This window comes from Lepeophtheirus salmonis, chromosome 1 (genome assembly GCF_016086655.4).
Source record: "Lepeophtheirus salmonis chromosome 1, UVic_Lsal_1.4, whole genome shotgun sequence".
In the NCBI taxonomy this organism is placed as follows: Eukaryota; Metazoa; Arthropoda; class Copepoda; order Siphonostomatoida; family Caligidae; genus Lepeophtheirus; species Lepeophtheirus salmonis.
Genome location: NC_052131.2, coordinates 22,995,495 through 23,008,893, shown reverse-complemented (window position 1 = coordinate 23,008,893; position 13,399 = coordinate 22,995,495). Strand labels below are relative to the sequence as shown.

Here is a 13,399-nt window from a genome sequence, read left to right as displayed (position 1 = left end):
TTACACACCTTGGGTTCTGCCATAAACCCAAGATCCACCAATACAACAGACTTTAAGTACTTCATTGAATATAAATTGAAAATTCTGCTGCAGTGGACATGCTTAGCTACTTACTTTTCCTTTTTCAATTTATCTTGTTGACTCAGTTTGGTTTGACTAAAGTCGACAAAACACCAGTTTCACATGTACATTCATTCAACTTTGAATGAATGTTGAACAAATAAACAAATTGCCAGTTGTGAGAGTAAACTTCTCTGTTATATATATATATAGTATTAACCAAAAGAGCTTCAGTATTCATTACTTCAAGGACTCCTACTTGGCTTGTTTCATTACATCCGTCGAAAGGTAAATATAAGTTTTTTTACCTTTATTCTTCAAAAAGTATCATTTAGTATGATTTTCATAATTTCTAACTCCAACTAGACTTTTTATATACGTAGTAACCTGCTACAAATACAATTGTAACTTTTGAAGGGATATATTCAAATGCAATTTGTATTTAAAAACTATTGACTTTTAACAATATCCAAACTCCATCGTCATTTTATATCTTAGAAATATTTCCATAAAACATATTCACTGCGAAAGGTGACGTATTTATAATGCGGCATATTAAAAGTTTTAATGTTAGGGGACATCGTTTATTGTGTGTTCTCCCATGTAGTTAAGACACTAATATGAGACAATGCAAACACGGATTAATGAAAAGTAAATCTAGTACAACTGTCACTCTGCCACATCAGTAGCTTATTATGATTCCTTACGATGACATAGTCCCATTTTCTTTTTGATGAGGAACAAAAACGTTTTGCACTCTTTTGTATTTTGTGAAATTTTAATGAGAAAAAAGCAGGATGATGAGGATTCACTATCAATGGTTAATCTCAGATGGTAAAAGTTTCTATCAATCCCGGAAGAATGACACGAGGAACAAGAGATGGTTGGCAAAAAGTTTTGTTAACGATCCTAGAATCGTGAAGAACAAGTACTTACTGCAGGTTATGTTTCTTGCCCTTATTAGCAGTGATTGTCACGCCATACCCCTTTCATCTTGAAGGAGGGCCAGAAAGTTAACACCAAAGCTTAAATCAGTTTTGGCGTACCAAAGGGTTCTCCTGGGTATGCAGTAGCATCATGAAGACCGACTTTGAATCCGGACCAAGATGGAGCACCCTGTCACAGTAGCAAAAGAATTCTTGCTTTTCTTGATGTACGTCTGGCCGAGTTCTTGGCGGCTTCCTAACTCAAGGGAATGGAACCCTTTATATTTTTTTCTGAAGCAATGTTGAACAGGTTTCGAATGAAAGTAACTACAGCACCACAGGATCCCTAAGACATGGGATAAGGAGAACATTTTGGACTTTACCGAGTAGGACGGTAAATAAGGTACCGGAACGTTTTGGGGCACGTTGGGAACCTGGGGTCCGATCTAAGGGCTATTTAAAATATTTCAAGTTTATATTATAATGGGATTTTTCTCTCGGTTAAGAAATAAAGTACCTGCGTGTTTGTTTTCTCTCTCACTTTGTGAACGTTTAAATGAATCATCCTCTATATAGATCAATGAATTAAGGTTATAATTAAGTCAATACAGTAAGATGAATTATATATTGTATATAAAATATTTAATTTACTTTTGCAAATATACATGTGTCAATTTTTGACACATGTATATACACAGGCGGAACACTACCTCTGCCTCTTTGAGCACACAGTCATTCTTTGGGCTGTAGGCAGCGTTCAAAATGAGTAGTTTGCTGAGTAGTTTTATATTGCCTGGATTTGATTTACAAATTTGGTAGAGTTTTTTTTTCCTCTTGGCATGTTATTTTGTCATTCATTTTCGTGTTAAGAAGGTGAGGCCTTCACTTCTAGTAAGAATTCAAGCCAAGGTCGCCCATGATGGTCCTGGCAATTATTTTCTGACTGATAGACCTTGTTTGCGCATGAACAACTATTTGGATACCAGGTTTGCTTTAATGGATCTCTTGAGCCTGCCAAGAAGTTACCAGTCCACTTTTTGGTTATGTGTGAACCACATGAGGAATGGAAAATCCGCTTAACCACACTTCAGTTCCTTACAGACGTTAAAAATGGTGCTCCTGGTATATTTTTTGACTTTTTGAGCATCCTTGAAGGCCTCAAAAAATTCTGCGAATACATGTTTATCCTCTTGCTGCTTAATGGTGAAACTGAACGTATAAAGGATAAAAACAAAAGTGGTTATCTATTGACAATACGTTCGGATGAAGTTAGAGCTAAGAAAGATTTTTTTTTAAATCAAATATTTTCTGGATACTTCTGCCCATAATATATGTCCCAGAAGTAACCGAGTATGTCTGGGCAAAGTGTGTGCTCGAGGCGGTTGAAGAGCTTTTGGGAGTGTTTGAGGTTGATCAGAGGCATTTAGGAGTGCTTTATTTGCATTTTTTTGTGTGAAAATCGGCCCTACATCATCATGTATAAGTAGTTATGAGGGTTTTGTGAATTAAAAGACAGCTAACTGACTCTGAACAGCACTTTTCTAGAGCAATTGCCCCGATGGACTTCACTGGGTTCTCATTGACACTAACCTTGAGAACGAACGTTTCACTCAGTCCCAGAGTTAAAATAATTGTGAAGTTATCTCTCCTTTAGTTGATTCCAAGGAGGGCTCGCTGCCTTTGGCATCCTGTATTACATTATGAGAAAAAATATGAAATACTTAAAAAAATAAAAATAAATGAGGACGGAATGCCATTATTGAAATTCTGTAAATGAGTCATAGAGCTAAATAAGTTCAGAATGAGGTATTTAAATAAAAAAAAATTGAAAAATAGATAATATAACTTCATAAAATATTCTTAGTGTGTGTTTAGTCATACTTATATTGTCTAATGATAAGATAATTACTTTTCAATCAGGTCATTTTTACAGTAAACACTTAAGCATTATCAAATTATAAACGGTTCAAATATTTCTAAATATGTATTTCGATTTCAATTCAAAGTTTCCAATATTTTTATAGCAAACATTAAAAACTAATCTAGGACTGCAACATGAAGCTGATTATTTCATGGATCTGTATACTCTCAGTAACTTCTGCAGCATATGGTGAAAAAGGTTCAATGACATAATTTTAATAAACATTTATCACAAATTAATTTTTAAATATTATTAGAATGTAGAACGTCTTCTGGCAAATGTGAATTTCCGTTCGTTTATTCTGGGACGCATAGTATTTGTACTCAAAGTGGTTCAAAGGATGAACCTAGACCTTGGTGTTACCAGGGATCTGATAGTGATAGTAAGTGGGACTATTGCCCAGAAAATTGTTTCGGTATGTGTCATGTAATCATTGAAATAGTATATCAACAAATAATTATTATTTCACCAAGAATGTGGAGTATCCAATAACATAACAATCTCATGTAATAAGCAATGGCAGGGCGAAGAGGGAGATTTGGAAAACGATGCATTCCCTTGGCATGTGTTTATAGTAGGGAGAGCTGAACAAGAAAAATTATGTAACGGAATTATATTAACTCATAATCGTCTGCTAACTACAGCTAATTGTGCACAATATTATCATTCAAAAGTAATTGATGTAAGTGTAATATTTTAGATGAACGTAGCTCTAATGATGATATATTATATTGCTTCAAAGAATCATTAATAGCCTATTTATTTTGATAATAGGTATATGCTGGATCAGGTGGACGCTTTCCATCAAATGGTTATCAGGCAGTATCAATTCAAAAGTATATTCAACATGAAAATTACAACATGACTACACGTGAAAACAACATTGCCATAATTTTCCTTAATAATAATTTAGTATGGAATGATAAAGTTCTTCCCATTTGCTTTTCCAGCGATAACTTTCCAGTAGAGGAGGGGAAAAAAGCGACTTGTAAGTGAAATAATAATTATTTTGAATAAGTATGAATACATTCCTTGTATTTTTCAGTTACTGGATCAAATATTGTACAAAATGACTATGAAATAAGTCGTATTCACTATTCTATAGTCAAAACAGTGCCGGATTATTTGGACAAGGTTTGCAAAAATGAGGGTTTCCTATGCACAACGAGAAACTCAGTAAGGGATGACCATAATGAGGGAGGACCATTAACCGTATGTCAAAATTCGACAAGATGTGTTGTTGTGGGCATATTATCATACATAAAGTCTCATAGGAATATCCTTGTTTTTACAAATATTTCAATGCATATAGATTGGATAAACAAATATATTTAAACTGTATCTGTTAGAGTAGTAATTGTCAAGCATAGATGAGGAACAACACTTTGACCACTTGATAAATTTAAGATATTTAATTCATAATTAAAAAACTGTCTCATCTTTTTATCCTTTTGTATAAAAGGACATTAATATAATAAATTGAAATTTGTTTTTTAAAGCTCTCATTTTAACACATTATTTATTTATTTTTATTTAATAAGAGGAGTGTTATATTATTCTGAACTTGGACTACTTAAGTTCAAACTTTCTACTTCCTGCTAATAACAAACGAATACGAAGCTTCTTAATTTGAAGGACATTCAAATGTGGTCTTAAGATACTTCCAGGCTTCTTTCTAATGGGTTAAGCTCCTTTTTTATTTAAATTATACTTTCTAATTGATAAATGAAAACAACTGCTTATTTACTATAAACTAAGTTATTTTATTCTTCTCTTTCCTCCTTTTCTCTATTCTGAACTTTGCTTCGGACCATTTTCTCTATCTGGGGCAGTATCCCGGAAATCTATACTAAAACAAACTAACCTGTGTTTTTTGTTTTAATTAATAAAAATTCTTAGAGAAAATTATTTAGGAAGTTTCGAAAAATTTAGATTTTATAATTTGCTCTTAGATTTTACAATTAATATGCGTTACTAAAACTAAATCCTGGAGTTTCTATAATCGATTTTATTCTAAATAAAATTCCTTTTTACTAGACATTTTAGAGACCATTTTCTTGTTGTAAATAAAAACTCCTTACCCTACGACCATCTCTATCTCTCACTTCAACATCAACGGATCGCTCCATTTATGTTTAATTATGCAGAAAAATTAGACTATTGATTATGTAATAATTTAAGTATGAGTCAATTAATACTAAATGTCAAAAAGGAAAAAACAATATCCAATAAGTACTTCCAAGTCACCCAAATAAAAAGTATGTATTATTGTCAGAAATACCATTTCATATCGGGTTAAAAGTTCTGATAAATTATATTGCCAATTGTGGGTAAAGATATACGTGTGCAATAGGTCCATTATATCATTTTGTTATAAATTTTTGTAGACTGACTGATATTTTAGTATATTGTTGTGATTGGCAGGTCGCATTTAATCTAAAACGTAAATAAAGACCATTTGTTCAACATGTTTTGTTAAGGGTTTCTACTTCACATTGGAAATAAGTTCGTTCGTTAGAGCAAACTTTTGTTGAACTATATCTGCAACTCTGTGTAATCCATGAGCAATACATGTAATGTGAATCAATTTTTTTCGAAGATATTCTCCTGCTTTGAGTCAATATGAGGCAGCATCAGAGATGAAAACTGTAAGTCTACACTGGACAAAATCTTCTCCCAATAACTTATAAACTGAGCTTATGACGATGTTTTTGACATTGTTTGCGTTTATAATTTCAATCAAGTCAATAAGGTAAGGTCTCCCACAGAAATGCCCGTCCAAAGGGCCAATCAAAATTGCCATAATCGACCTTTCTTGATGATCTCTTGTCCCATCTAGTCCAACCAAAATATCTTTTTCTTTCACCTCTTTTTTTATTGTATTCAAAACTCCTTGGCATATTTCCCCAATCAAGTTGTTAACGACCCATCGACAGATGTTTTTCCAGTATATTCTTTCAATCTTTGAGAAATTGGGATGATCCAGAATATTTAAAGGGACCCAAATCTTTGACCTGAGTAATGCACAGTTTAATTTTTTTTCCTTTAATCTTGTGTTTCTTGACGACTTTTAAGCTTTTGTTGTGATGGGAGGTTTTAGAGTGGCGGATTACATTCCATAAAGAACGAGATATGTACGATAAATCGCAAAAACAGCAAGATATACTTTTATTTTCCAAATCATAATTCAATGCATCAGTACCCCGTTGCTAGAAACCCATGAAAAAAGGTATGTTTTCTTCGGTATGATGCACGTGAGAGAGCAATAAGGGGAAGTTGCTTTGCTGATGACTAGTAGCTTTCACAAATTCCCCATGAAGGACTCCAAAATTCAAACCAAATAGCACCAATAGTGTGCATTTGGAGAATAAAAGACACGTATGCAATATTTATGGAAGAGACCGTTCTTTCGCCACAAGATATCTATTACAAACTCTTTTCGGAATCATTACCCTCGGGGTTCTTGTTGTTTAAAATTCCAAAAGTTGCTTTTGTCAAAATCATACATTCAGATATGAAAGGGCTAGACATTGCTGCTTACCTGGAGGAGTAAGAAGACCTCTCCTTCAGAATTTTCTGTTATAACATCGAGCTAAGTAAGATTTTAGTTTCACATTGCATAAATTCAGAAAATAAAATTAACTTTGTTGCTGAAGCCATCAACATTGCCGCTCTTCTGGGTTCCATGGAAGGAGACATATGTGAACAGCTCCTTAATTTTTCTAACTCGGCAGAAATGGACCAAATTGAATCTTCCAAGCTCGCTTTCATAATGGAGCAAATGTATCATCTCTTCAAACAGCCTAAAGGTAGAAGATTTTCTTCTGTACTCCTTTCCGTTGCTTTGATATTGCACAATCTCAGTTCTAGCCTCTGCGAACAAATAAATACGTCCAATGCTCAGTCACTTCCGTCTCCCAGATATTTTAGGACCGTATCCAGTGTGATTACGGTAGAAACAGTATGCCCTTCTTCCACGGCAAAGTTCTTAAAAGCACCAATTAGAGGCTTGAAGAGCAGAGAAAAAAATGTAACACTGATGATTGATGAGATTTACTCGCCCCAAAGAGTAGAGTTTGTTAGAGGAAATTATATTAGTATATTAGAAAGTTCCACTAGAATACACGTCTTAAATAATATAAGAACTAAGACACGGGTATGTAAGATAACTGTATAGACAAAGAATTTAAGGGTCAATTATTTATCCATAAATCTTTTTATTGAATTATTGCTATAGATTTATTCATACAGGCTCTTTATTGTTTGCAAGAACAGAGTCAGCATTAGAATATCCCCCTGTCTAACTTCTCTTCAGGTATTAAATTATGAGCTGAACCCCGGTATATCAATAGAAGCTTTTCTCATAGTACAAGATATAATCAATATCTCAATGAAATAAAAAGGAGTTTTATACTTGGTTAGTTGCATTGAAGTAACTCATATCATACAATATCAAATACCTTACCAACGTTTATGAATAACGCTGCATAATTGAATGATTTTTTCTTGGAATTAGTAATAAAGAAATAAATAGTAATTGAATATTTCTAGAAATATTTTCGGCTAGTCTATTTTTAACGAAACCTTTCTGGGTTTTATTAACGATTATTTGTATCCCGAGGTATCTGGAGATTTTAATTTTATCCTAATAAACGTTAAAATTAATTCTCTTAATATAGTAGTCCTTATCATTTTACAATAATTTAGCAATCTAGGTCTGTGTGAACATGTTTCACAATGCAATATTATTAAGTCGATTATTTGACTAATTGTAATTCTCAATCTCTATTTTAGAGGCCGAAAAACTTCAGGAATTAAATATAAATGGGTCACTTATATTATTTACATGTAATCAATAAATAGTAATAAAGTAAATTGGATATGAAAGATATTAAAATTGGAATTAATTTTCCTGCATTTAAAATATTATTTAATCATTACAATAAGTATAGTAATGGACTTAATAACATTTAAATTTGAAACATTTTCAAACAACCTTAAATTGCTAATTTAATAAATACTCTATAAGAAATTATAAAGTTGATCTAAAAAAAATCAAACTTTTTTTTTAACAATAAATCTTCTGAAATTGTAATATAAGTTTTAAAGGTCTACTGGATATAAAATTCATCAACTCAACAAATTTCAATTATATGTTATCATATTTCGATGTTTTCTCAAGTGGCTTTCACTCCTTAACGTCATCCTTAAAGGAGTTTGAGGAACCATCTGAGTCTATTATCGTATTAATATTGATGGCTCAACTTTTGAATAATAAATCATTATATCCTTTTACGCCACTGATCTTGCAGCCAAACAAGTAGTATTCATTGGATATATATTTAAGGCAAAAAAGTGAGAAAGCCCAAAAACGTTACAAGGCTAAGAAAGAAGGTCAATAATGGCTCACTACCAAGAAAATAGAAATCCAAAATAGTGGGACTTACTTTTTGATAAAACGAAGATGGTATGTATTCACCTTTTATCTTTTTTCATCAATTGACTTTTGTATGGCTTAAAGCAGCTGACTCTACTTATTATAAACTCAGCTAGAGTACTACTTATGATTATTTTTTCCATATAAGTGAAGGACTTTGTGCTGTTTTTGAGTATGAAATAGAAGAATATATCGCTGGTTTTTCATTATTCCGCAAATCACTAATTAATTATTTGCTTGAGATACAGGTATTTCTAATTTAGCTTATTTTATAGTTTTACTCGTCTACTAATACTAATTAATCTGCAACAAATGTTGCTGACTAAAGGATCCAAGCTATGCTACAAGGTTTTCCGAACTCAGTCTCGAGGAGGGGGCTCTAACTGGCTCTCTTTACAAAAACAATTATTAAAAAAATTGGTTGTCATTTTTAGGTCGCACATCTCTATCAAATTATGAAATAAGACAAAAACTCTTTTCTTAGCGAATATAAATACTAAAATATATTCTTAGTTATTTTGTATAAAATAGTTTTTATAGATCACGTTTAGTGCTCATCATTTTTTTAGAATAACTCCTATGGCCATGCATAAATGTAAATTAAGAATAAAAGCTGTATTTAAATCTTTATTGACGCATTAAAAAACTTTTTTTCTCCTTTCAAACTTGGAACGAGATATGTTAACAAAAGATAACATACTATAAAAATAAAATTTTGAATAGATTATTCCCTTAAAAAAAAATCCAAATGCTTCCAAACAATCCGTAATCCAAATTTGAAAAAAGTAGAAAACAAACTGGCATATTTTACTTGCAGTATAAGAACTTTTTCTAATTTCGACTTATCACTGCACGATAAAATCTACCTATTATAGAAAGCTGGCTTGTGCATATAGGCAAATGCTAAAAGCGCGTGACTCCTACGGGCGCAGAAATTGGGGAGGAAAGAAAATCCACTATTCTAAAAAGAGGTTGGTTTTATTATGTTAGAAGAAGTTTTTTCCCCTTCAACAATTTTACTCGCACGCTTAGCTTGTTTTTTACTTCTTTTTATATATACGTATATATAGGTAAGGGTGATAATTTTGGTAAGTATACAAAAGCGTGCGAGGAGAAGAGAAGAATTACTTATGGCATCATTGATTAAATAATTTACATCTTCTTCTATCAATCATGAACGTTATCATTCCCGCCTTTATTATTCAATATTAATATAATATGAGATGGTGATAGTCGATAGAGAACTGAATACAATCCCCAAAATGACGTCGCCTTCTGTCTGGATTTATAAAAATGGAGGCCCAGGAATTTGGAAAATACTTACCGGATGAGAAACAGATGGTTTGTCGGATTTGTCGATATAAATGTGCCTTTAGTCCCCTGTCTAGAATTACACGCCACTCATTATCCTCATCTCATAACAAGAGTATGGATAATCATCTATAAAATCAATTTGACGATGAATACATCAAGTCATACTTTAACTTTGATCTCACAACGATGCTTATTGCATGTAATATAACTTTATCCATTGCTAATCATCTACGTTCAAAAAATTTATGGAGAAATACAAGGGTAAACATATCCCTTCCCGAGGAACCATCATTAAATTAATGGAGGATGTTGGTACTGATGTCATATATAGAAATACATATAAAAATGTTTTGAGTCATCCACACCAAATGACGATCAAGTTATCAGTAAAAAGTATTTACGAATATCGAAATGGAACTCTGAATTTTGTACTATCTCACAGTAAGTATTCAATTTTTTTTTTTTAATCTAACCATAAAATATGATTCTATTTTAGCTAAACATATCAAGAATTATGATACACAACTCAGTAAAGGGCAAAAACAACTGCTTAAAATGTCACAACAACGGGGGTAGTAGCTTTGGATGGTTTGCAACTAGTTTGTCTGAGACTACTTACTTAGCTTTAAGACTTGGGTATGATAATTAGGTTTTCCAATATTACATAGTCAATAAATATTACTTTTTTATCACTAAAGGCTTAGCTATGGTTGATGGGCTCCAAGAAATGGTGTTCAGAAAACACATAAAAGGCAAAAACAACATTTTAAATGGTCACAACAACGAGGGTAGTTACGTTGGGTGTTGCATTATAATTAATAATTGTGTATATCCATCATGATAATAGTATGTTGTTATATAAGCATACCTAAATAACGGGGAAAATCTTTTTTGATGCTCATAATAGGGAGTAATATCGCCGGACATTACTACATAATTAGCTTTTGCTCTAAATCTTTAAGATGCATTTATTTATAACAGGCTCTAAGGAACTTCAATGTTATGAACTGCTAGTCATGTTTATTTTGGAGAAATATTATGTATATTTTGGATTTAAATCGTACACTATAATTATAGAACCTACCGTTCGAATAATTCTTCTTTCTACGTCGACTTGTTTTTGTGAATCTACCTTTTCAATGATGATGGGGACTAAAAACACGTTACAGTTCCGCTCTGAAAACAAATGAACACGATGTTTGATGTGCATTATGCAGTCTTAATCCCCAAATAGATACACTTGCAACTCAAAACCAAAGTCCAGCATCCTATTAAAAGGATTAAAACATCTGTCAAATAGGTTTATTTTATTTATTTTTATATAGATAGCTAATTAATTTGGATGCGTAAAAACGGAATATATCGTTATAATTAACAAAGGAAAGACATAAATTGAAGGGAATTTTATTATTATAAATTTAGGGATAGGTAACGATAACTATCAAATGGTAAAGGAGTACCCCGTAAGAGATAGGTTGGTAAGCCCTGATTTAGATGGTAATATAAAAGAAGCTCAACCCTTGAAATACGTTTTTTTAGTCACAAAGGACTGACTCACGAAGAAAGTAATGAGCTCAAATGATTGAACATAAATATTTTTGCAAAATTGAAATATTGGAAGAATTATATATATCAAAAAAATCTATAAAATATGATGAATTCGATATGTAAAAACATAACTCTAAATTTGGTGCATAATACTTTTTGAAAAAAAATATCATTTTAATATTTAAAACCTAAACTAAGTTATAAAAATTTATTTTCAAACAAATTCAAAATAATTAACACATTGACTGTAAGGAAATTAAGTACAAAAAATCTAAATTTACCATAGATTCTGCTTATAAAATATACATCTATTATCTGTATGAAGAACTATTCATTTTTGAAAAATTTGTTTTGAAAAAGCCATCTTTAAAAATAAATTAAGTTCGTATTACTATCGGAATTAAACTTGTGTATTTATCAACAATAAAATGATTTTCAATTTGGAATTGAATAATCATTCATCATATAAAATCTTTGAAGCAAATTTAAGTATTCAATCCCTAAAGAAATATGAAGGAAAACAACTTCAATACATGACAAATGATTTTCAACATTACTTCATTCTATATTATTATTTAATATTCAATAATAAACAATCAGAACTAAATATTAAAAAAATGTAATTCAAAGAATCAAATTGTCATAAAAAAGTGAATTATTTGATTATAATGTAATTTATGACACACTCAGTGCAAAAATAATTATATAATATATTGACAGACTCATATTTTCGAATACTCCTCTTAACATAAATAGAAATGAAAAATCGTGTATGTAGAAACCCTTAGCAAAACATGTGAACAAATGTTCTTTGTTTACGTGTTAGATTGAATGCGACCTGCCCATCACAACAATATACTAAAAATATCAGTCAGTCTACAAAATTTTATAACAAAATGATATAATGGACCTATTGTACACGTATATCTTTAAGCTCAATTGGCAATATAATTTATCAGAACTTTTTAATTGGATATGAAATGGTATTTCTGACAATAATACTTTTTATTTGGGTGACTTGTACTTAAACAAAGAAGTACTTATTGGCTGTTGTTTTTTCCTGTATATTTTCCTCTTCCAGCTTTTTGTCTGAAGGACATTTAGTATTAATTGACTCACTTAAATTATTAAATAATCAATAGTCTAATTTTTCTGCATAATTAAATATAAATGGAGCAATCCGTTGATGTTGAAGTGAGAGATAGATTAAAGGGGGGATTAGAATGGTATAATTTGGCAAATTTCGTCATTATCATTAATCCCTCATATCAAGTTCATCTCTGAATTGAAACCGTATGACGTCACTTGATTTTATAGATGAATATCCATGCTCTTGATATGAGGATAATGAGTGGCGTGTAATTCTAGACAGGGAACTAAAGGCACATTTATATCGACAAATCCGACAAACCATCTGTTTCTTATGCGGTAAGTATTTCCCAAATTCCTGGGCCTCCATTTTCATAAATCCAGACAGAAGGCGACGTTATTTTTTAGGCATTTTATTCAGTTCTCTATCGACTATCACCATCTAATATTATATTAATATTGAATAATAAAGTATAACCTTCTACATATTTCTATTAACATTTCTTGAACATGTAGTGATATTAACAAGGGTCTTACTTCCGTAATACGATATGTCTCACTCACGCCTTCCCTCGCTCTCTCACACAAATGCCTTAGCTAGTTATAACATATACATTCATACCTATTCATACAAACATAACATGGACTTACTTAACATGTGTATTTTTCAATATTTTAGTTTGGCTACCTGTCAATCACTGTTAATATATGCTAAAGAATGGCATAATATTTTCATATATACTAATCCTCGTTTCATCCACTCTGAGTCCTAAAAGATGAATGATCCTGAAAGTTATAGGTTTTAAAATATGTGTTGTAAAAATTACGATCGTACCTCGCTAACACAAAAATACCCTATGTATTTTGTTGTCAGCTGTCGATTCATTCTTCTTTCTTGATATGTCATGGCTATTTTGTCATTTATTCTTTTTAGTAAATACACAAAGTAATAAGTTATTATTCTATACATATGCTCCGTCTCCAAAAGAACAGGAATACAATTCCTTGTTGATCCCTCGTCGTTTATATAATATATATTTTTGTCATTTTAGTATTTAAATGAAAATTTTTGGTTATTTCTTCATAGAAATAATTTAATAACTA

The 13,399-nt window shown here is 31.4% G+C and overlaps 1 protein-coding gene and 1 long non-coding RNA gene across 3 annotated transcripts; one reads left to right on the top strand and one right to left on the bottom strand.

Annotated features, from left to right (window-relative positions):
- The first annotated feature begins 206 nt into the window (after nt 1-206).
- LOC121123893 (chymotrypsin-like protease CTRL-1) lies at nt 207-4,405 on the top strand. Its single transcript, XM_040718956.2, has 6 exons — nt 207-348; nt 3,011-3,105; nt 3,164-3,322; nt 3,381-3,589; nt 3,682-3,895; nt 3,953-4,405. Exons 2-6 carry the CDS (start codon nt 3,042-3,044, stop codon nt 4,240-4,242), a joined length of 936 nt encoding a protein of 311 aa, XP_040574890.1. The 5' UTR covers nt 207-348; nt 3,011-3,041; the 3' UTR covers nt 4,243-4,405.
- Nucleotides 4,406-10,639: 6,234 nt separating this feature from the next.
- On the bottom strand, nt 10,640-12,826 carry LOC121126776 (uncharacterized). 2 transcript variants are annotated; one of them, XR_011780779.1, is made up of 3 exons: nt 12,209-12,826; nt 10,743-10,926; nt 10,640-10,668 (listed from the first exon to the last, which is right to left on the bottom strand). It is a non-coding gene; the product is annotated as an uncharacterized lncRNA (long non-coding RNA). The 2 variants fall into 2 exon arrangements; XR_011780775.1 differs by having other exon boundaries at nt 10,640-10,665.
- Nucleotides 12,827-13,399: the final 573 nt, after the last annotated feature.

Excerpts from the sequence above, each read along its gene's own strand:
- LOC121123893 (XM_040718956.2), top strand. The coding sequence starts at position 3,042 with ATGAAGCTGATTATTTCATGGATCTGTATACTCTCAGTAACTTCTGCA. Across the intron at positions 3,106-3,163 it reads TGCAGCATATGGTGAAAAAG|AATGTAGAACGTCTTCTGGC; the intron begins GTTCAATGACAT and ends AAATATTATTAG. Across the intron at positions 3,323-3,380 it reads TTGCCCAGAAAATTGTTTCG|AATGTGGAGTATCCAATAAC; the intron begins GTATGTGTCATG and ends TATTTCACCAAG.